This window comes from Cnephaeus nilssonii (genome assembly GCF_951640355.1).
Source record: "Cnephaeus nilssonii genome assembly, chromosome: 21".
NCBI classification, from domain to species: domain Eukaryota; kingdom Metazoa; phylum Chordata; class Mammalia; order Chiroptera; family Vespertilionidae; genus Cnephaeus; species Cnephaeus nilssonii.
Genome location: NC_137092.1, coordinates 18,934,275 through 18,958,545, shown reverse-complemented (window position 1 = coordinate 18,958,545; position 24,271 = coordinate 18,934,275). Strand labels below are relative to the sequence as shown.

General features: G+C 40.7%; 1 protein-coding gene across 1 annotated transcript in view; it reads left to right on the top strand.

Moving 5' to 3' along the window:
* The window catches only part of SLC9C2 (solute carrier family 9 member C2 (putative)), a gene marked incomplete at its 5' end in the record, with an annotated part of 50,954 nt that overhangs the window by 21,760 nt on the left and 4,923 nt on the right, over positions 1-24,271 (top strand). Inside the window, 14 exons of the mRNA XM_079762049.1 lie at positions 71-239; positions 1,906-1,987; positions 3,407-3,573; positions 4,076-4,186; positions 7,144-7,241; positions 8,316-8,435; positions 10,653-10,851; positions 11,541-11,729; positions 12,501-12,650; positions 13,746-13,797; positions 16,132-16,280; positions 18,286-18,411; positions 20,895-20,993; positions 23,697-23,864. Of these exons, the coding sequence (XP_079618175.1) occupies positions 71-239; positions 1,906-1,987; positions 3,407-3,573; positions 4,076-4,186; positions 7,144-7,241; positions 8,316-8,435; positions 10,653-10,851; positions 11,541-11,729; positions 12,501-12,650; positions 13,746-13,797; positions 16,132-16,280; positions 18,286-18,411; positions 20,895-20,993; positions 23,697-23,864 (1,879 nt within the window). The remainder of the gene's footprint in view (positions 1-70; positions 240-1,905; positions 1,988-3,406; positions 3,574-4,075; positions 4,187-7,143; positions 7,242-8,315; positions 8,436-10,652; positions 10,852-11,540; positions 11,730-12,500; positions 12,651-13,745; positions 13,798-16,131; positions 16,281-18,285; positions 18,412-20,894; positions 20,994-23,696; positions 23,865-24,271) is intronic.

Sequence of the window (24,271 nt, the reverse complement as noted above, 5' to 3'; positions counted from 1 at the left end):
TATCCCTCTCCCTTCCTCTCTGTAAAAAATAAAATATATATATTTTTAAAAATGTGTTTTCTCTCCCCAGATTGTTTACTATTGTGTTAGTGAGCCCTATTCTGATGCGTGCAAGTTATGAATATAATTGGAGATGGGGAGTTGTGATAGCATGGTCTGGTATCAAAGGTGTTTTTAACTTGCTCTTGGCTCCTGATATTTATAATCTGGCTGAACACAAAGCGGAGTCACCAGAATTGGTAAGAAAACCATGTCTCACGATTATGCATATTTATTCATTTTGTAGCACTTGTCATTGTACCCAATAACACAGTTGACCCTCTTAAAAATGAGATTTAAAAAATGCATTATTTTAAGTAGAAAGGAACCTGCAGAGGAAGCTTGACTGATGTTGGCAATGTGAAAGGGACGAACAGTCAAATACAGATTATGGGCATGGGAGACAGATGGACTCGGGATCGAATCCTGGCCCGCCATTCACAGACTGAGTGACCTGGGGCAAGTTCCCTAAACTCGTGGAGCCTCCATTTCCAGTTGAGGATGTTTAGTAAAAGCTCAATAAATGTTAATGGGCCTATAAATGCTATTGTTTAATAGCTGTCAGAAAGCATAAAAAAATACCCTGTCTAGAGCAGTCCAATCCCTATAGCCATTAGAGCAAAACCTGAAATGTTACTTAAATATATACTAGGAGAAGGAAGATTTTAAAAAGTTTGAATTAAGAATCTAATTACATTTATGTCTTTATGGCTGATTTTTAAAAGTTAATTTCTTAAAAAATTTTTGGCTGAAGAGCACATTATGTGTATTGGCAAACAAAACTTGGTTTCCTTTTCACTCTCTCTCAAAGCCCGTCCCCGAGGGGCTGGCCAATGGGCAACCTGGTGGTGGCAGCATCTGTGCGGAGATCCAAAGATCCTAGTGCATCTGCTGACCACGTAAGGGCACCTCGTCATTTGTGACAGTACTGAGGTTCGCACTGCAGATCTGCGGGAACGGTCTGGGAATTAATTTGGAGTTCAAACTAGCCTGTGGTTTTGCCAAGACTTTGATCCCTTCCACCATCCAAAGGAAAAGTATAATAACCAATACCTGAAATCCTTCAGTTTTCTTTTGTGCAAAAAATTGGCCTCAGAGCAAGTCAATGACATGTTAACTCACATTTGATTATCATTTCACAGTGTTTCCCAAATCTGTCTGATGTTAAGAATCCCTTTTGCAGCCCCCCCCACCTCTCCCCAGACCTACAGAATAGAGTCTGCATGGAAGAAGGGGAGTTGGTGTCTATAACCAGCATGCCAGGCGCTCTGTTGTTACCAGTCAAGCTTGGGAAATGCTCCCTGAAGGACATATTGCTATTAACTCCATTTTTCAGTGAAGGACACTGAGGCTCAGAGTGCTTAACTGGCCCCAAAGTACATGGGGGGAAATAGCAGAGCCAAGAACTCCAAATGTGGTTGTGTTTCTGCTCCGGAATGGCCCCTCTCCACACCCTGGCACAGCTCCTGCGTCCTGCAGAGCCTCCGGTCCAGTTGCAGGAAATGCTGGTGGTAGGCACACTTCCCTGTCCCGCCTGTGGTCCCCACTGCCTGCTGTTGCTGGGGTCTCTCCCCCACCCCTTCTGTGCTGGTTTCGTGGCTGCTGCCTCCCAGGGTTCTTCTCTCTCCCAGAAACTACGAAATCTTTGTTTTCTCCTTCAGATTGAAAACTGATTTCTGCCCTAGTATATTGTACTCATGCAGTGCTCACAAAAGAACCTTTGGCCTCAATTTACTTATCAGAGGCAGGGTTAAAAAATGTGGATTAAGACAGAATTTTGTTGGTGGTTAACTGAACAATGTTTCCCTTTGAAGAACTTATTAATGTTTTGGCTCTAACTATTTGTGTGTTTTGTTTGTTTTTTAGTTTATATTTTATGTACAAGTACTATCATTAATGACTATGGGAATAAATTCATACATGATGATTCATTTAGCCAGGACATTAGGTAACGTATATCTATATTTCATTAACTAATTGGGGGAAATAATGTAAACAGATTATTGTTGGGGGTTGTAGGGACAGGTTTTTGTTGTTGTTGTTAATCCTTACCCGAGGATATTTTTCCACTGAGTTTTTAGAGAGAGTGGAAGGGAGGGGGAGAGAGAGAGAGAAATATCGATGTGAGTGGTTGCCTCCTGCATGTGCCCCCACCAGGGCCAGGAATTGAGCCTGCAACTGAGGTACCTGCCCTTGACTGGAGGAATCGAACCCAGGATGCTTTAGTCTGTGGGCCCGATGTTCTATCCACTGAGTCAAACTGGCTAGGGCTTATAATACCAATTTCCCTTGATAAACCAAGTTAGTAAGCATATGGTTTCTTAGAAAGCATGGAACCAGTGATAGAGATCATCTTCAACATGTTCATTCATTCAAACGTATTGCTCCCCCGTATACTCATGTTTCCCCAGAGCAACTTTCCCAGATGGGGCTGTGGCGCCATCACATGGGTAGGATGTAATTAGGCACATGAATAAATTCTTCCAGTGTGGTCTCAGCCAGAGGTATTTTAAATCCAAAGCTTCTAACTATAGTCAAACGCATCTTTGTTGGGACCATAGGGGACCACAGAGAACCGACAAGGATATGCCTCCAGACCTTTTTGAATCCCCAGAATTTCAAACACTACCGTTGAACACAGTGCCCATAGAGAAGGCATCAAGTTAAACAGAAACATTGTGAAACCACTTATGAGGCATTTCATGTGCAATCAGGAAGAAAGAATTGTTTTACTGAGATGGACCTTCGAGCAAGAGCAAGTAGGCTCAGCTCACTAATTACATTCATGGTTTTGGTAAGTGAGCCTCGTACCTATAACTTTACATTCATACCTCAAGCAAATACAAGCTGCTACAAGTTTTGGACATGTAGATTTGCTGGCCAAGGAAACAGAGATGTTAAATTTGAGAGAGGTCTATTGCAGTGGCCTTTAAACTTTATTACGTAGAGGAATCAGTGGGAAAACTTGTTAAAATGCAAATTCCCAGGCCAGCCTGCTTCTGCTGGCGCAGAAGGGAGCCCAGGAACTTGCAGTTGAAGCAGCCCTTCTCCCTACAGAAGACACGCGGAGTTCTCCACGCCTGGAGAAATACCCAGCGGTGCCTTGAAACAGCGAGTCAGGTCTATAGCTAGAGGGAAGGAAAGGAAACTAATAAAACATTCTTTTGCATTTGAGTCAGATAAAGGTAAGCTATACAGCTAAAAGGAAACAAATAGTTGGGTGATTTTCTGGAAAGTTCTGGACAAAATGTTGTCTTTGCCCGAAGCTATGCAGGCGATGCCAAGCTTTCACTACATCGCGCAATGTTCTTGCTTCCCCTCGCAGTCGTCAGTGCATTCTATAGAGCTCTTGCTTTCTCTGTTACAGGTTTGTGTGTTATTTCTCTTCCAAGACAGATGGCCATGCAAAATGCCATTAACCACATCCAGGAGATAATACAGAACACAATAACTTTATTTAAAACGGAGAAAATTTTGACAAATGTTAATTGGACCTTAGTAGAAGAAAAAACGAAGATTAAATACAGAATTTCTGTGAGTTGATGCCTGGCTTCTTTCCCTTCCCGGGTCTGCCTCTCTTGCTTTAGTTTATTATGAAAAACTTAATTCTGCTAATAAAATGTCAGAAAACTTGGGAGGGGGTATGTTTGCTAGCTTTGCTATCTTGGTGAAAAGACTTCTTTGAATTTTGTCTTGGTGATCTAACCCATTTGGCAAATATGGGAGAATTAGTGTTTTCACCAATTGGCTGATTGAATAATCATAAATGGACTTTCAAGCTGATGCTTCCAACCAGTTCAGGAACTGAGAGATCTCTCTCCAGATTAGTATTATAAAAAGCAAAAGAGCAGTCAAGCATAGACCATTTGGGGGAAGAATTTCACTTCTAAATCTCCCCAAATAAATAGTTACTTTGCCACAATATGTAGGAGGTTATCCACATGTACATGGTCCTTCATTTGAGCAATTCCGAATGAGTATTGAAATCTCTGAGTGACTAATCATTTTCACTTATTTTAACTTAATCTATACACAGTCTAATGCTGTTCAGTTTCACCACATTTCAACTGGTGTCAAAGAGCAGGAGTCCCCTACTGATGAAGTTTTAATAGAAGAAGCCAGATTGCATGTAGCCATCATACAAATGGTTAGTATTGTTCACATAATCTGCTTTTAAGTTTGTTTTTATTCTTGCAATGCTTTTAATTTTTACTTATGGTTTACAGGTGACTAGAAAAACATTTTTTCTCATCATTTGATAGTCTATTGGTTGTTAAATTTATGCTTTATTTATGAAAGTTAAAAATAAAAATTAAAAATCTCTTTAGGCTTTAAAGTTCAAGTAACAAATCTCATTCTGTTTTTAAGTCTAGTGGATTTTTATAGTTCACTTTTTGGGGGTCTGAATGATGCGTGATTTCATTTACATATTTAGTAAAGTAAATATCCTCAAATATTTGAGTTCCTTTTATAGAAAATTCTCTCAAGTAATCATTTAATTCTTATAAATCTAATAAGTTAAAATAAATCTAGTGAATAAAAAATTCTCTTAAAATATTTCTAACTTAATATTTAAATGTTCTACTATAAACATAGGAAGATTAGTAGGTAAAATCAAGTTAAATCAACTTACCAAATTGCACATTTTAAATTGGGGCTACATTCTAAATAAGACAAATGTTACTCAATACTACAAGTATTTAAAATACTCATTATTTACAGAGTCTTTTTTTACTTTTATTTTAAAACGTATTATTATGAAAAATTTCTAACATATACAAAAGTAGGTATGATAGTGTCATGAACCTCCATGTACCCATCTTTAGAAACCCATCCACACAGGACCAACCCTACCCCATTCCCACCTTCATTCACTCCCCCACCTTCCATAGTATTTTGATATCATATCATTTCATCTGTAAATATTTTAGTATGTATCTCTAAATTTTAAAATCTTTTTAAAAAGTATAGTAAAAAATAATATATTGACCTAAAATTAGTAATATCTTAATAGCATCAAATATCAAGTCAATGATCAAATTTCCAATTGTCTGATAAATGTGACCAATGTGTATTTTTAGTTTATATTTTTAAATTGGATTCCAATAAAGTTCACACATTGCAAGTAATGGATATGTCCTTCTCAGAGTTGGGAAGTCTCTTATCCAGTGACTTCCCCCCATTGAATTTGGGCTGCTCTTGTCACTTGTTTCGATTAATAAAATGCGGGAAAAATGATTTGGGGAATGTTCTAAAGCCTAGGCCTTGGGAATATTTGCAGCTTCTACAATGAATACATTATGAACAATGAGTAGAAGCAATGGGTACATTTATAAGGCAAGAGTACATGATCAGCATATGAGGAAGTTTAGTGAGGAAGGAAGTAGTCCCAGGAGGTAACTTTAACCTCCAAGTTTAATATATCCATGGCAACTAAAAGGTAGGACTTCTCTCTTGACATTTTTTGGGGGTGAGGAGTGACATAAGAATACAGTCTAGTATATCTATTTTTTAGGTAAGCCTCAGGGTAGTCACACAGAAAAAAATGTAGAGTACGTAAAGGGAAAGGAATGGAAAAAACCACTACAAAAATCAATAACAAAGGGAGACAGCTTGAGAAGACAAAAGGGCTGGGCAGGAGGCTCAGTTGGTTGGAGTGTCCTCCGTAAACCGAAAGGGTTGCAGATTTGATTCCCGGGTGGGGCACATCCTACATTGCAGGTTCAATTCCTGGTCAGAGCACATACAGGAGGCAGCCAATGGATGCTTTTCTCTCTCTCCCTAAAGTTAATAAACATGCCCTCGGTAAGGATTAAGAAAAAGAAAAAAAGAGAAGATACATTTTATAATTATCTATCAATAATAACTTTACATGTAAAAGACAGAGTGGCTGAATGGATTTAAAAACAAAACAAAAAATAAGATCCAACTATGTGCTGCTTTTAAGAGACTCTTTAAGCTTTAAATGCACACATAGGCTGAAAGTGAAGGATTGGAAAAAGATAATTCATGTAATGGTAACCAAAAGGGAGCAGGAGAGGCTATACGTACATCAGACTTTAAGTCAAAATTGGTCACAAGAGAAAAAGAAGGTCACTACCATGGGAAGATATTGGTCAAAGTGGAAACTTCTCATTATAAAATGAGTAAGTTCTGGGGAGCCTAATGTACAGTATAGTGACTACAGTTAAAAAATACTGCATCATAGCCCTAGCCGGTTTGGCTCAATGGATAGAGCGTCAGTCTGCGGACTGAAAGGTCCCAGGTTTGATTCCGGCCAAGGGCACATGCCTGGGTTGCGGGCTTGATCCCCAGTAGGGGGCATGCAAGAGGCAGCCAATCAATGATTCTCTCTCATCATTGATGTTGGGGCTTGATCCCCAGTAGGGGGCATGCAAGAGGCAGCCAATCAATGATTCTCTCTCATCATTGATGTTTCTATCCCTCTCTCCCTCTCCCTTCCTCTCTAAAAAATCAATAAAATATATTTTAAAAAAAATACTGCATCATATACTTGAAAGGTGCCAAGAGAGTGGACCTTAAATATTCTCACCACACACAAAAAGTTGTGATTAAGTAAGGTGATAAATGTGTTCTAATCTTATTGTGGTAATTACCTTGTAATATATATGTGTTTCAAATCATCATGTACATTTAAAACTTACATAATAGTATATGTCAATTATATCTCAATAAGCCTGGGGGAAAAAAGTTTTTAAAAAAGGACTGTTTACTTTTATCTATTGGTAGTTCTTTGTGGGGTAGTTACCCTTGTATCATCTATGCTGCTGTAGAAAGATGATGCTACTAATCCTGTTTGTATTACTAAAGTAAACTCTTCGAATAGTACAAATTTTGAGTTTCCTGAAGCTAGGAACCTTTGTATCTTTTAAAACATCCCAAACAGTACTTTGCAAAAACGGAATATTTAGTAAATACTTAAACTGAATAAAAAGTATTTCCTGCTATAGCATTTTTTGGTAAAAGAATACTTTCATTGTAATGAGTTCAATAATAATAGTGAGGGCTATATAAAGATTAAGCAGAATTCACTGCACTTATGTTTTGATCCTTTGTAATTTTTATTTAAAATTGTATGTTTAGAGTAGCTTTGAAAAACAATGTCAGGATGGAATCCTTGATACAGAGGCAGCCCGAATATTAATTGGTGCAACCAAAAGCTATTGTCCCATCCAAGGAAAGTAAGTATAGTATTTACTTAATTGATATTTCTAAAATTGAATGGATTTGTGATAAGGAATGAATGAACTGAGAGTTAAATGTCCTGATTGATCAATCTAATTATCTCATCCATCTACCTGTCCATCCATCCATCCATCCATCCATCCATCCATCAATGTGTCTATTTCCTATTTGAGTTGTTTACAGTTCCCTCTCTGAAGATTGGTGACATTAGGAGATTTGGAAGGAAGATCTGACTACAATGTAATTAAATAACAGACTAGGAGAGTCATGAAAGAGCACCCAGATAGTTTCAATTACTATTATAATTATTTTGTCTTTATATCAAATTCACTAAATTGCTGGCTAGGAGAGGTAGGGAAGCCTGGAGCCTGCTATTAGACACTCCAGGAGGTGGAGCAGACTCTGGAGGAATTGACCCAGCTGATAGATGCAATTAAACCTGGTGGGAAAGGCTCAGAATCTCAGAGCTACATTGATCCTGGTCACAGTACTGGCAAACAGGAGCTAATGGATGGTTCAAGACATAGCTGCAGGGCAACAATGATAGGGTATTCCATCTGGGTGACAGCTGACAGTCTAGCAGCCTGGAAATCTATCTGGGAGATCTGGAATCAGTTCCTAGATAAAGTTTGGGAAAGCTAGGGCCTGCAGGACCTGGAGAGGTTTGGGCTAGCAAGGCATGACAAAGGGAAGCTTGATTCCGAACCCCAAAGAATTGGTCTGGAGAAGTCTTAATTATGTTGTACTCAGGTCAGGAATGGTTCCAGGAACAGACACAGAGGGAGTCTGATGCTAAGTATGTTCCTGTCCCATGACCATGACCATGAGTGGTCGGTGGTTGATACAGAGGCTCGGCCCTCAGCATGCTTAATAAACCCACATTACATGGAGTATAACTTTTCCTTTTAGATTACCCCAAGGCAGTGGTCAGCAAACTCATTAGTCAACAGAGCGGCAAACCGCGGCTCGTGAGCTGCATGTGGCTCTCGAGCCGCAGTTTGCCTACCACTGCCCCAAGGACAGCTAGTGCTTACTCTTTCTTTTAACATATGCATATGTTTCTCTCTTAGATTCATGAGTATTTATGATGTTTCAACTTATGTAAAAGCTAGAAGTTGGCTTATAAAGTTTAAAAAAATTTTAACTATCTTGGAATATCATAAAGATACGACACTTTTTATTCCATATGGGTAAGTATTGTGAACCGTTCATAGCAATATACTTGACAATCTGACCTTTTTACATCATCAGAATACATTACTTTGGTTTTTCTTATTTAAAAAACACACTGACATTATGGTCAACTGCTACTGGCTGAGTGGCGACCGAGCAGAGTGCTTGCTTGCCTTTCGCCATTGTGTTTCAGCAGATCCTGACTTCTCCAGGAGAGAGGGGCAGGAAGAAGCAGAGGGTCAGGTTTGGCTTCTTCTAGTTTTATCTGCCATGTCTTAGAGTCATACTTCATACCGAGTTTGCTCACATATTCTTCTGGTATTTTCCTGGGCTTAACACCAAGCTGGGGTGAGAAATACCAGACATGTGGACTAAAGCTCTCTACTTAATTTCATCTGTGCCGTAGGGTGGCTCTCTTGATGTCTGTAATTAGGAAAAACACCACGTGGCACTAATCATCCTATAACCAACTTTCCAAAGTATCACAAGATACAGATTTTACTTAACTTGGGTAGACTCTTACATAAGCTGTGAACTGGTAGATTTGTCAGAGCAGGAAGACAAGGTTTTTCTACTAATAGACAATGTCAAAACAAGAAGATACTGGGAACACTGACACTACTAAATTTTGTTTGTTTGTTAATCTCACCTGAGGATATGTTTTTCTCATTGATTTTTTTAGAGAGAGTAGAAGTGGCGGGGGGGGGGGGGGGGAGAGACACGAGAGGAGGGGAGACTGGTTGCCTCCCAAAAGCTGGAAACAAACCTGCAACCCAGGCATGTGCCCTTGACGGGGAATTGAACCTGCGACCCTGCAGTGCACAGGCCGACGCTCTACCACTGAACCACACCGGCCTGGGTGGTGACACTACGAAATTTAAGTGGATAACATACCTTTCATAACAAATTTGGACAATGTTTTTCATTTATTAAGTTTAAAGAGAAATACAAAAAATTAAACCCTAACGTCTTGACACATACACAGTTAACCTCTTTTTGTTAGGCTCCACTTTAGATGGACTGAAAAAATTTTTTTTAAATACGTAATGTTAATTATTGAATAGAATATGTTTTCCTGTTCTTAATTTAATTTTTTAAAATATATTTTATTGATTTTTTACAGAGAGGAAGGGAGAGGGATAGAGAGTTAGAAACATCGATGAGAGAGAAACATCGATCAGCTGCCTCCTGCACACCCCCTACTGGGGATGTGCCCGCAACCAAGGTACATGCCCCTGACCGGAATCGAACCTGGGACCCTTCAGTCCGCAGGCCGACGCTCTATCCACTGAGCCAAAGCGGCTTCAGCTTAATTTAATTTTTATATTTTTCTATATATATACTAGAGACCTGGTGCACGAAATTTGGGCACTTGGGGTGAGGGTGGGGGTTCCCCTCAACCCAGCCTGCACCCTCTCCCAGTCCAGGAGCCCTCAGGGGATGTCCCTTAGGAGCGGACCTAAGCTGTCAGTCAGACATCCTTAGCACTGCCATGGAGGTGGGAGAGGCTCCCGCCACGGCCGCTGTGCTCGCCAGCCATGAGCCCAGCTTCTGGCTGAGCGGCGCTCCCCCTGTGAGAGCGCACTGACCACCAGGGGGCAACTCCTGCGTTGAGCCTCTGGAGGTCAGTGCACATCATAGTGACTGGTTGTTCTGTAGTTGGGTCGATTTGCATATTAGCCTTTTATTATATAGAATATTTATTGATTTCAGAGAGGGAGGGAGAGGGAGAGAGAGATAAAAACATTAACGATGAGAGAGAATCATTGATCGGCTGCCTCCTGCAAACCCCACACTGGGGATTGAGCCTGCAATCTGGGCATGTGCCCTGATAGGGAATCAAACCGTGACCTCCTGGTTCATAGGCCAATGCTCAACCACTGAGTCACCTCAACTGGACCCTGTCCTTAATTTTAAACAATGCTACTTTCTTCTCTAATTTTGTTTCTTGTTTTCAATGTATAAATCTTTGCACTGTTTCCTATGTACATTCACCTTGATTTTAAAAAATACTTTCTATGACTGAGATAGATTAACAAGAGCTAAAGTTTTATTTCTCCACTATGATTTTTATATATAGAAAGTATGTTTTAGATTTTTGCTTATCTATTATTTTATGTTGCTTATACTTTCTTCAAACTACTGTTCATGATTTGTTTAAATAAATGTTGAACTTTACATCTTGTTATACTTTGAAAGTGATCTAACATTTTACTTGATCTCTCTTTTTTCAGGAATAATAAATTTCTGTTATTTATATATCACATTGTATTTTCAGAAGAATTTGACTATGCAGGACATATTATATCATTAATGTACATTTATCCTATGATAATTCATTTATGTTCAGTGGCAAGAAAGTTAAATGAGACGTCTCTGATGTTAGTAAACTACTATTTTGTATTTTTATATGTATTACAGTCAGCATTGAAGGTAATGCTTTAAATAGAAATATATCCTATAAAAAGAACAATTCAGATATTGTGAATTTACTTTTGAAATAACTTGATACTAGAAGCCACTTGCTCGTATAGTTGATAGAATCCTAGAATTTTAGTAATCTTTTGTAATTTTCTGGGTTTAATAATGAAATCAGTATAATAGCCACAGTTTTGGATAGCAAATATGGCAACTGTCATAAAGTGAACAGACTCTCAAAGGTCAAGTGCCAAGAATTGAAAGTTCAGACAGGATGTTTCCCTCAATTTTTCTCTGTAATGATGCAAAAAATAAATGAGTAAATACAAACAAACTGGTTTGCTAGGTCCTCATCAGGAGAACTATGTTTTACTTCAAAAGATAAGATTGTTTTCATACTTTAATCAAAAGTATCACTATTGGTAATATCGATGAATCTGTTTATTGATATTTTTCATGGTTTGTTCTGGGCACTTCAGATTAATTAGAGAATTATATAGTTTGAATTAAATTATGATTTTTTATGTTGAAAATTAAAAATAATTTTTTTGGAATTCAAAGTGAATAACTTAAAACCCAACTTGGGGAATATAACTCATTTGTTGAGAATGTAACTGTTAATTTTTAAGACTCCCTCCTACCCCCACATACATCATTGTATAGGTACTATGAAATGACATATGTTCTATTTGTTTTCTAAACAGATAATAATTTTGAAAAGGAAGTATTTTCGTCAACATTGGAATACTCTGGAATTTTGTATCTTGCTAATCGGAATTACTGATATGTTTTGTGTATACTTTGTCAAATTGAGATCGGACAACTTGGTTCTTATTCAGTTTACAATAATATTAGGGTATATAAGAATAATTAGATTTATTCCTCTGATCAAGGTAAAACTTCACATTTTAAAATATTGGGTCTTTTTTTCCTACACTTTTTGCTAAATGTGTTCAGAAACCTCGCTGATATATATATATATATATATATATATATATATATATATATATATATATATATATATATATATTTTTTTTTTTTTTTAATTGATTTCAGAGAGGAAGTGAGAGGGAGAGATAGAAACATCAATGATAAGAGAGAATCATTGCACACCCCCTACTGGGGATTGAGCCCCAAACCCAGGCATGTGTCTTCACTGGGAATCAAGCCGTGACCTCCTGGTTCATAGGGCGATACTCAACCACTGAGTAACACCGGCCGGGCAGAAACCTCCCTGTTTTGAAATAAATGAGGGAAGGAGCTGTCTCTTCCCCTGGAACACTCTATGGGTATCAGATTGGTTCACAGTTTCACCTCCTTCAAGTCATTGCTCAAATCTCTCCTTCTTACACAGAAGGTCTTCCCTGGCCACCAACATAAAATGGCAACGTGCCCCACCCCCTCCTTGTACTCACAGCCTCCCACCCCATCTTCCTGATCCCTCTCTACCTGCTTAAGTTTATTTTTCCCTCACAGCATTATCACCTTTTCCTGTATGTTCAATGTACTCTCGGCTAGGTAGCAGTCTTTGTTTTTGTCATTGATATAACCTTACAATTCTTGAATGAAGCCTAGCATATGCACATAGTAAGTACTGAATAAAGATTTGTGGAGCATGCTTTTCCTTGTCACGTTTTCAGGTCTCCCCCCCTCCATTATTGCAGATATTAATCCCACCGCTGATCAACATCGCGGATGTGCAGATCAAGAGGCGCCTCAGCTTGATGTACAGTATCACCAAAGGCTATGTCAAAAGTCAAGAGGATGCCAAATTTTTGATAAAACAGATTTCTGGCCGAGAATCAATATATCAGGTAAGAGACTAGCACTGGTCCTATGAAAAAAAAACACACGCCAAAAACCAAACAACGAAACCTAACTGCTTATGTGTTCAAGAAACCAGGCAGTGGCCACTCACCGTTAGAGAAGTCACACTGTGTCCAGGCTTTCACGATCATATTCTCTTTGTAGGCAGAATTGGTTCCGACACGCTCTTCGTCAGGGTCGTTCTGCAGCCATCTTACAGTTGGCTGTGGGCCCTGTTTGGTGTGAAGGGGGCTGGACCACAGTATATGGCTGCCCAGTAGTTTGACATCTTCCCAATATTGATTCAATGTTATCAGGAGAGGAGAAAAACCTAATAAAAATTGTACACCTTACTCTTATATTCAAAATGAGGGATTTATTACATGTGTTTTTCTAAAACCAACACAATAACAGCATATTCTCATGATTGACACTGATTAAACTCGAGATAACCAACAGCTGTGCTCCGTAACTAGCACCATGCCAGCATTGCGTGGGTGCAGAATTTCAGTCACCTGTGCCTGGCAGTCTGAGGAAACTTCAGTTGTTAGGTCACAGGGGTTTGGGTGTAGCCAAGTGCAAGCTCCAGAAAGACACAAAGCCAGGGAGTAGTCCCATGAAGAGTGCTGGCTGGGACATTTGACAAACACCTATTGTATGACTGAACAGAGATCGGTGACCCCAGAGTGGAGCTACGTCAGGAATTATCAGTAGGAAGCATGAACTAATTGACAGCATATTCTTCTCATTATTGACAGCATATTCTTCTCTATTTTGTGCTCCCAATAGACTGGCTCCCCAAATAACTGCTCAGTTGACTCTCCCCTAGTGAGGGTCTATCTCAGAATTCTCCTGGGTGCGTGTGCGGTGCACAATAGTCTTTGCTGAGAAATACTAGTTAGGCAAGCACAACATTCATTGTAACATGAGCGTGAGCGAGGGGAAGGCAGCAGAATCGCACAGAGGGCAGAATTGAGCCAAATATCTCCCCCAAATCATAAACCGAATGAGATTTTGACTACTGTACTTCCCCCCTCAGATTTTAAAGTTAGAAATGCACTTGGTATAATAAGAAATTAATGTTTTTTCCTAACTTCTTACAGAAATTATATGAAATTTTAGAAACGAACAAACGAGATGCTGTCAAAGAACTAGGTAGGTCGTTGGAGTATCTGATTTATTGTGTGTTATGTGCCATTGAGTTGGCTTCAACTCCTGGTGACCCTACAAATGAGTGATGTCCATAATGTCCCATCCTCAACAGCCCTGCTTATCTCCTGTAGATTCATGCCTATGGTTTCTTTTATGGAGTCAATCTACCTCGTATTTGGTCTTCCTCCTTTCCTGCTGCCTTCTGTTTTTCCCAGCATTACTGTCTTTCCCAAAGAACCCTGCCTTCTCATGATGTGCCCGAAGTAGGACAGCTTCAGTTTTGTTATTTTTGCCTCCAGCGATGTTTCAGGCTTAATTTGCTCTAGGACCCACCATCCCATAATTTAACCAAATGAAGACAAATTCATGCTTTCATTCAATTCTGCAATCACCCATTTACTTATCCAACAACACTTACTGAACACATGTAATGGGCCAGGTATGCAAGCAGTGCAGATATGCATGTATGAGTTGATAACTGCAGAAAGTTAGAGGAGTTCTATTATTTGCTGTGGGAGCCTAGAGGAAAGAATCAGATTAAGGATCAGATTCCTTAAGGTTGTAAGAAAAGGGCATTTGAAAATTACCTTTGTTCGACAGAGGGTGTTTTCCTTAGTTTTACTTTGTTTGCAAGGCTACTCAGGAGTGTGAGACCGCCCGGGGTGCCACTTCTTGAGCATCTGTGGTCACGCTGCTTGAATGGAAGCACACGGCGAGGATTCTATACAAAGCTTCCTGGGTCTGCTTTCCTCCTGAGAGGGCTGTGGACCAGGCTTCCGGTGTGTGAAAAGTAGAGAGCTGGTAGCCTGGAAAATTGTAGGCCCCTAATACATGGAAGTTATTATAAAAGAAATCAAGTAAAACCACTTTGCATTTATAATCACAGTGTAAGATGCCATGTGGACTTATAAGGATCAGACTTTCCAAATCAAAATAGAAAGAACATGGTCTAATGACTGAAATTTGAACTTCGGAGACAATAGGTCAGAATATTTGGGCACTGTCTCAGCAAATCCATGGCCCATTGTTGCCATTTACATGTAGATAGATTTTTACTTCTGTGCTTTGAAAGATTAGGGACCTAGGAGCTGCTGTCTTACATTATGTTTTAGGTTAGTACGGAATATTACAAAGTTTCCTTGATTCAGTCCTATAAAAGGGAGTGCCTGTTCCCATATGATTACTGCAATGGATTGTTGAATACTAATTATGCCAGGAACTGTGTTCACAGCTTTATATACATTATCTCATTTGACGCTTATAATTATTCTATGAGGCAAATACTATTGTCATCTTCATGGATAGCTGTTGAAACTGAGGCTTAGAAAAGTTAACTTGCCTGGTAAGTGGTGAGCTAGACCTCAGGCCCAGGTGTGTCTGACACCAGAACCTGCTCTTGATCATCGTATCCTTCATTTAACTGCTCTTCTCATTTTAGTTAGAAAAATGACTCGAGTACCTCCCAGGTGTCAGGCATTGCACTGGATCTTAGGATTACAAAGATGGAGCAGATACAGTTTTAACCTTGACTCCCAGTCCCGTCCATACTTCCTCATGTTCATGAAAGAAGAAGAAAAAAAAAGGGATTTGATCTCAGAAAGACTCACCAGCCAAAGTCCAGGGGCTCTTTGATCTCAAGTCATTTATTCAGCTAGCCAACAAATGTGTAATTTATATAAAATTATCCATGAGACAGGTGAAAATAATAATACTGCAATGGAACGAGTTTCATAATGGACCAGGTAGGAGTGCCATGGGGATAGGCAGCGTGAGTGACTTTTCTCCTCGCCAGTGGGGGAAGCCGTTTTCAGTTTTCTCACCCATAAAATGGAGATGAAAATAACTCTGGTTCTACCAGCATCACCAGTTCTGTCTGAGACAGGAACAAAAAGGCTATTGTGTAAATACGTTGGAAATCACAAACTATTTTACAAATACTAGAGGACCATTGCACGAAGATTCCTGCAATAGGCCTTCCTTCCCCTGGCTGCCGGCACCAGTTTTCCTCTGGCACCCGGGACCCACGCCTTTGCTCTGGCCGCCACCTTCAGTCTTCACTCCAGCCGGAGCGCCACTCCTGTAGCTCCCTCCGCCCCCCATCCTCCCCCTCATAGCAGGCGTCTCGTCCCGCTCGGCTGCTCCGGGCCTGCATGCATGCTATCCAGAGGCCTGGAGCGCCTGGGGGGTGGGGTCGCCTCCATCTTTGTTGGGTTAATTTGCATACTCCTGATTGCCGTCGCAAAGTGACGGTCAATTTGCATATTTCTCTTTTATTAGTATATATTAGTCCTTGCAGTTATTGCATTGTTTGCTTACTGAGAGGTTTATTCGCATCAGGACTCATAGAGCATGAGGGTCGTGATGTGGTCATCGCTTTGAAGACCAGGCAGGCAATCCGGACCGTGATTGCCAAATCTCTGAAACACCTCACCTTCCTTTGCTCCAGAGGCATTATCGATAAGCACGAGGGCATCGAGATGAATAAGGTAACAAAGTAATTTTTATGTTGCTTGATTCAATTAGCCTGACACCTCTGTAACTTCATTTACTTATTTGTTTGTTTGTTTGTTTGTTTTCAATCCTCACCCAAGGATATTTTTCTATTGATTTTTTAGAGAGAGTGGAAGGGCTACTTTAGAGTATTCTTCAAATTACACCTCTACACGCATTGGGTTTTATATTTTTTTCATTTATCACTTTGAAGGCTATATAGGATTCAATTGAATGCTTGATACCCATAGATAAATGCTAACCCTTATGAGGAGACAGACTTATTTTTTCCTGTCAATTTATTTAGAAAGGTAATGGGTAGACAATCATTCCATAGTTACTAACTGAATGCCTGCTAATTGTCAAATTGTCAGCCAAAGAGATATAATTTTCAATCCTAGGTCATAAGGAGGTAGGTCAGTCTATTCAATTTAATTAAGTAAATATATATTGGATACTTACTATGTGTTATGGACTCTTGAGGAGATGGGGATAATTAATGGATACAACACTGTCTCCTAAGGTCCATGGGCTCTTCCACATTCTTTCACTTAGTCACTTGTTCATCCAATCAACAAAAGTGACATAATATGGAGGGCGAAACACGTAAGTACAAATACTACGACTACAATGCAATGAGTTCCATAAGGGAGACCTGTAGATGCCTTGAGAATAAGACAGATAAATGGTTATCTCTTATCTGGTGGGGGAAGCCAGAGAGGGCTTCTCAGGGTCCACAAAACTGGAGTGATATCCTCTCAAATTAGAAGGGTTTAGAGAAGCAAATCATACACATGAAAATAATGGAGAGAACATGGCATTAAGTCATACAGTAATCAACCCTGAAGTTTAGATAATTTAAGATTAAGGCAGGGTAGAATATAAGTGTTAACTGGATTACAAGAATGATAAATTGAATATGAGATAATATGTCAGTGAAAATAATAATGAGGGGAGAATAGGGACAAAAAGTTAGAGGACAATTTAAATATGGCGAGAAAAGCTCTGAGTCAAAAATCAAGGTTAAATTTACATAACAGTTGTTTGTTTAGATTTCCTCAGTTTTAACCTAATGTATCTTTTCTTTTCTTTTTTTTAAAATTTCTTTATTGATTAAGGTGTCACATATTTGTCCTCATCCCCCCATTCCCATCCCCCACCCCTCCCCACAGATGCCCCCACCCCCCTGTTGTCCTTAACCATTGGTTAGGCTTGTATGCATGCACACAAGTCCTTTGGTTGATCTCTCCCCCATACCCCTACCCCCACCCTCCCCTACCCTCCCTCTGAGGCCTGACAGTCCGATCGATGCCTCCTTGTTTCTGGGTCTGTTCTTGTTCATCAGTCTATATTGTTCATCATTTCCCCTAGATGAGTGAGATTATGTGTTACTAGAAATATACTTATAAGAACTGAATGTAAGACGAGCAATAATAGTTATGCTGACAGGCAAATGAATCAGTCTGTAGTAAGTTTCTTTCTGGACCAACAGTTCTTTTGAGACCCAATTTCAATGTCCACAGTTCCTTATGTGTACATGTCGGCACTGACTTTTCAGCTCTGGATGGTGGACAAATGGTGGTAATGCAGGTCCAACTCCCTCTGGTTTGGTCTCGCCTGGACCCAGGGGCGCGGCTTCACCTGGACCCAGGTGCGCGCGGCCTCACCCGGTCCCAGGATCCAGCCTCACCCGGATCCAGGGGCACACAGCCTCACCCGGACTCAGGGGCGCGCGGCCTCACCCGGACCCGGGACCCAGCCTCACCTGGATCCAGGGGCACATGGCCTCACCCGGACCCGGGATTCAGCTATACCTGGACCCAGAGGCGCATGGCCTCTCCCAGACTCAGGGGCGCGGCCTCACCCGGACCCGGGACCCAGCCTCACCCGGATCCAGGGGCGCACGGCCTCACCTGGGCCCGGGATCCAGCTTCACCTGGACCTAATGTATCTTTTCTGTTATAGGATCTGATCACCCTTGTTCTGTTTGTTTGTTTTTAGGTACTTCTTTCAAAAATAAAAGCACTGAATAACTTTCCAATGGCAATCCCGCCCCCTACTCCTGACAAATACCTTCATAATATTGTTTGGCTGGAAAATAAAGATGTTCTCATTGAGTTCTTCAAGGTAAAGATTCTGTCTTCTATTCTGGCTCAGGTTTGATAATTATTTTTAGTTTTTCCCACTCCCTAATATAAGATTAACAACTACAAAATTTAAAGCAAGACTCCTGTAATGGCCAATAAAGGGTAAGTCAAATGGAGGCCCAGCAAATCCTAGAAGAGTAATTTCATTTTAAGCATAAAAAGCAATGATTGTTTTCTCACAATGGATTATCTGCTCAGGATGAGCTCTGTTACCTGATTGTTACCAATCCCATCTTATTTTACGTTGTAGAGTCTGGACTTCCAGATGACCACTCTGGAAAAGACTTTTTAGAGCAAGGTCCTCAAATTTAAATGACTATACAGGTCAGGAAGATAATATAAAAATAAAACTAGCCCAGCCAGTATGGCTCAGTGGTTGAGTGTTGACCTATGAACGGTCACGGTTCAATTCCCAGTCAGGGCATATGTCCATCCCCAGTAGGGGGCATGCAGGAGGCAGCTGATCAATGATTCTCTCTCATCCTTGATATTTCTATCTCTCTCTCCTCCCTTCCTCTCTGAAATAATTAAAAATTAAAAAAGAAAGAAAGAAAGAAAACCAGCTGGGCGTAGTGTAATAGGGAATAGTGAGGACTGTGGTATATTCCAGAGTTCGTGTGTTGTCTAAAGTCAACTGAATGTTGCTATAGGAATTGGGGCTCTTCCAACTAATATTTATCAAATATCCTCTATGTGCCAGAATAAATTCTAGGTTTGGGGATATGGCAGTGAACAAAATAAATGAAGTCCCTGCTTTTATGGAACCTTCGTTTTTCAAAAATCCAATTTTAAGATAAAGTTAGAATTTGGTTCTTTATAGATAATAATTTTCACAAGTATAATTATAACTGATATCCAACAGTGAATGGGGGAGCAATGGGGAAAACGGTGAGAAGAAAATTCCATAAATTAATGATTCACAGACACTGAGGTGAATCTATGAGCAGGACACAATCTTCCTCTCCCCCAGCCTAGGCAAAGCTGTTGGGCTTTCTCTATCCCCTTCAGATACCTCTCACTCTTTAATAGGTCCTTTTCCTTAGTGTGCTGGCTCTTGATAGCCACTTAAATCTGATTTCAACAGGATAAAAATGGTAATGAGTTGGGAGCACAGGGGTGTTATTCTCATTAAAAACAGCCCAGGGATTGTGTGGATGACTGACAACCACAGAGAAAACAAACACAAACACCCCTTAATGAAGACTCTAAATTCAATCTTGGTCTCCATCACAGTCCCGATAGTTAATTTTCACCACTCCTCCCTTCTTTCATCCTCCAGCAGGTGTGGTTTACTAAAAGCCCATACTCTATAAAGGTAATCCAGAAGACAGTGGTAGAAAAACAAGGTCTGAATAATCCATACTCTGGGTAATTGGCTTTAGGTGAACTTAAAAAAAAAATCGTTAAGTCATCCATGCTTATTTTCAGATAATCCAGAAGTAAACTGAAAAGAGAGGACTGTTCACTCTTCCATCCCACACTTAGTGATAACCACTATGAATGACTTGGAAATATTTTCTCACACATCTTTGTAAAATGCAAATCTGTCACCATAATTCTCCTGTTACAAACCCTTCAGTGGTTTCCCCCTGATTTTGGAAAAAAACAGACTCTTTAATGGGCCTTCCAGATCCTGCAAGACCTGGCTCTGGCCCAGCTCCCAGTCCTGCCTCCCCCAGGCTGCATCATGATTTTCCATGGGCCCTGCACTCCTTTGCCTCAGTGGGTCTCTTCCTCCATAAAAAAGTTACAAAAATTATACTTTCTGACTATATTCAGATGAAGATGACTGTATTAGTACTAACTAGTACTAACTGTTTTAGTATTAAAACATTCTCTTCTACCTAAAAGTTCTTTCATTCCTTCTGATTTTAAAAGAAACTAAAATATTGCTGAGTCCCTAAAATGATTGTGAACCCTAGTCTCTGTGCCTCTTGAGGCCTAATGGATACTGAGTCTAGGTGTCCACCGCGCCCTGCCTGAGACATTCCGTTTGCTTCTGGTCTCTGCGTATACTGAACCCTCTGCCCGAATGGTCTTCGGCTCGCCGAATCTTGGCCCTGTGTAACTCTTCCATCAGGTCTCAGCTTAGCTGTTCTTTCCTCTGTAAAGTCTTCCCTGGACACTCAAAGACACAGTCCTGTGGCCTTTCTGGATTTTTTCAGGATGTCCTGTCTCTGTCTTCTTATCACACTTTATTGTAAACGTCTACCCAACCTCGAATTTATTGGGTGTTAATATCAGTCACTGTGCTGATTATTAATCACAAAGTCTATGATTTGCTTGCTTCTCTTTTTCTAAAGGTTAATGAATGTCAGCACATTATAATTCATTAACAAACCAAATAATACAGTTAGTGGTTTTATGCTACTTGAAAGCCATTTTTGCTTTAAAATATTTCTACTTAGGAAAGTAGACTGTGAAGCTTTTGTGTTGACTTTTTCTTTTCTTTTTTTACTTCAGGAACGAGCCAAACTTGCCTATTTTGACTATGGAGATGTCATTTGTAAAGAAGGTGAAATGCCACAAGGAATCTATCTAATTATTTCAGGAATGGCAATTGTAAGGGACTACTTCTTTTTTTTATTTAAAATGTATTTGAAATAATGTAATTATAGCATATGGAGAAATTTAGGAATCAAGAAAGTTTCAAAATTTTAACATAATCTCTTTTCCAAATGAAACCATTTCTCCCAGTGTGAGTACCACAACTGAGAGATGATACTAATGCCTAACATCTGAAAGGTGCTTCTCATTTTACAAATTGTTTTCATAGCCGTTACTTATTCATCACAACAATCCTGGGAGGAAGCAGTCTTTTCCATGATGTTCGATTAAGGAACCCAGTACTCGGAGTGGTTGAGTTACTCACCTAAAGAAAATGAGAGTCAGGATTAAGGAAATGGACCACAATGTCACATCCCCTCAGAGGTCAAATAGGACGAGAATAGAAAATAAAATTTTTCATCTGGCCAATAGGAGGCTTTGGTGACCAAAGAAAAAGAAAGATGTCAGTGGAGTGATGGGGATAGGAATGCTTTAGAATCCAAATACTACTACCTGAATGCATGGGTGAGCCCTAGCTCCTGACCCCAACAATTCCCAGATCCTAGATGACAGTCACATCTCTTTGAATGACTCTACTTCCTTTTCTACTTTTGTGGGCTTATGTGATTACTAGAGGCCCGGTGCACGAAATTCGTGCATGGAGGGGGGTTGTCTCTCAGCCCAGCCTGTACCCTCTCCAATATGGGATCCCTCTCACAATCCAGGACTGCTGGCTCCCAACTGCTTGCCTGCCTGCCTTCCTGATTGCCCCTAACCGCTTCTGCCTGCCAGCCTGATCACCCCCTAACCACTCTGCTGCCAGCCTGTTTGCCCCCAACTTCCCTCCTCTGCCGGCCTGGTCACCCCTAACTGCCCTCTCCTGCAGGGTTGATCACCTCCAACTGCCCTCCCTTGCAGGCTTGGTCCCTCTCAACTGCCCTCCCTTGCAGGCAGGGTGCCTCCCAACTGCCCTCTCCTGCTGGCCATCTTGTGGTGGCCATCTTGTGTCCACATGGGGGCAGGATCTTTGACCACATGGGGGCAGCTATATTGTGTGTTGCAGTGATGATCAATCTGCATGTTACTCTTTTATTAGATAGGATAGAGGCCTGGTACAGGGGTGGGGGCCGGCTGGTTTGCCCTGAAGGGTGTCCTGGATCAGGTGGGGGTTCCCTTGGGGTGTGGGGTGGCCTGAGCGAGGGGCCTGTGGTGGTTTGCAGACCGGCCACGCCCCCTGGCAACCCAAGCAGAGGCCCTGGTATCTGGAATTTATTTTCCTTCTACAATTGAAACTTTGTAGCCTGGAGCGGAGCCAAGCCTGGGGCTCCCTCTGAGGCCGGCAGCCATTTGTGTTGGGGTTATAATTGAAACTTTGTTGCCTTAAGCGGGTGGGCCCGGCCAGGGTGTGCGGAAAGCTTTGCTTCCCCTGTTGCCGGCGGCAACCCTGGCCTGCTCTCTCAAGCTCCATCCTGCTGCCATTTGTTTGAATTTGTTTACCTTCTATAATTGAAACTTTGTAGCTTGAGTGGAGGCTTAGGCCTGGCAAGGGCAGGCGGAAAGCTTGGCTTCCTCTGTTACCTAGGAAACCTTGCTCTCTGTGGCTGTAGCCATCTTGGTTTGGGTTAATTTGCATACTCGCTCTGATTGGATGGTGGGCGTGGTTTGTGGGTGTGTCGGAGGTATGGTCAATTTGCATATTTGTCTATTATTAGATAGGATAGGATGCTGGGCTCACCAGGACAATCCAAAATCATCTCTATGATCAGGTGGTTAGTCATCTTAACTCCATTTCCAAAATCCCTTCACAGCGATACCTAGATTCAAGTATAATTGGCTTTTCAGAATTCTGCCTGCCACAGATGCTATCTTCTTTTCTTGGTTTGCAAAGAGCAGGGACATTCCTCATTGCTCAAATGGCCTTTGAACTGCACTCAAAATTAAGTTTAAAAAATGTCCAAGTCCTTTGGAAGCATGAATGCCTCCAAAGTCTGAATGGGGATCACGAGGAGAGGGTACAGTTGTCACAGCAACCTCTTTAGTGACCCTTGGTTTCCTATTTTCTGTGTCCGGAACAATAACCTTTGTCTTTGATATTTACAGCTAAACTTTCTGGGAAATTCTGTAAACCTTCTGGTTGATTCCTGCAGCTTCCTCCCGAAGTCTGATGCCTTTCTTCTTCCCCCATTCGTGGCTACCAGTTCTTTTTGTGGGGGGAACTCAACCATCTTGTGTTCACCCTAAAAACGTCTTCTTCTGCTGTTTCCTGGTAGCTATTCTTAAGCACCTTAAAGGGAGGCAGGCTTTTACTGAACTTGTGGCTTGGTTCGGAGGTGAATTAATTCAGATGTCCGATTTATGCATTTATGGAATCAAAAGATGTGCTTGTTTGGGTTTTTTTCACTTGAGGCACTGGCTTATTCCAATAAGAATATCTAATGGACTCAGAGGGAATGACATTAGTTGCAGATGGCAATAACTACTTCGTGTAAGATCTTACATAAGGAAGGTTTATAAGGAGAAAGTTGTAAAGCTAAAGATTGGAAACAATCCATGCCTCAGAGAGTTGAAATGTGAAAGAAACCGTGATTTTTGTGAAGCCCAATTCACACCTGAGAGGATTCATGTAAAGCACCTTTACCTTCCATCGTAATGAATGCAAGAAAGTGGGAACCCCTATGGTCTGGCCAAGGGTTTCTAACTTGAGATCTCCCTTTGCAGCTGCATAGTTCACCTCCTACCTTTGGAATCGACAGTGACCATAGGATTAATAGAGGGTCCCAAACCCTATTTACAGAGTACTGTACTTGTGGGGACATAATTGGAGAGTTGAGCTGTCTGCTTAAGCGTGAAATTGAATATACCGCCATCTGTGAAACTATTTTACAGGTAAGGCCCTGGTTCTGTCTACATTGTGGGTTATTCATGAATTCTTTCTCAAGTAAATGACGAATGCCAGCGTGTTTGCTTCCTTGGCATTCTGATATATTATTTAGTTCCTCAACCAGCAACTGGGAAGGCACATTTACCATCTGAACTCCTGGCTGCGGCATCTGGAGCGCGGTATTTTTAACCTCTGTGAGTCTTTGTGTCCTCGTTCATTAAAAGAGAGAATATCTAACTTTTGATATTACGAAGATTGGGAAAACACCTATGTGAAGTGCCTGGCATGTATAGGCCATCATACGAAAGCAATGTTTTCAAAGAATGCTTGTTCTGACTCTCCCTTTCTTTCATTTTTCACTTGCTATGTAGGAAGTTATCTATTCAACAAATAAGTAGCCTGGGATTCTACT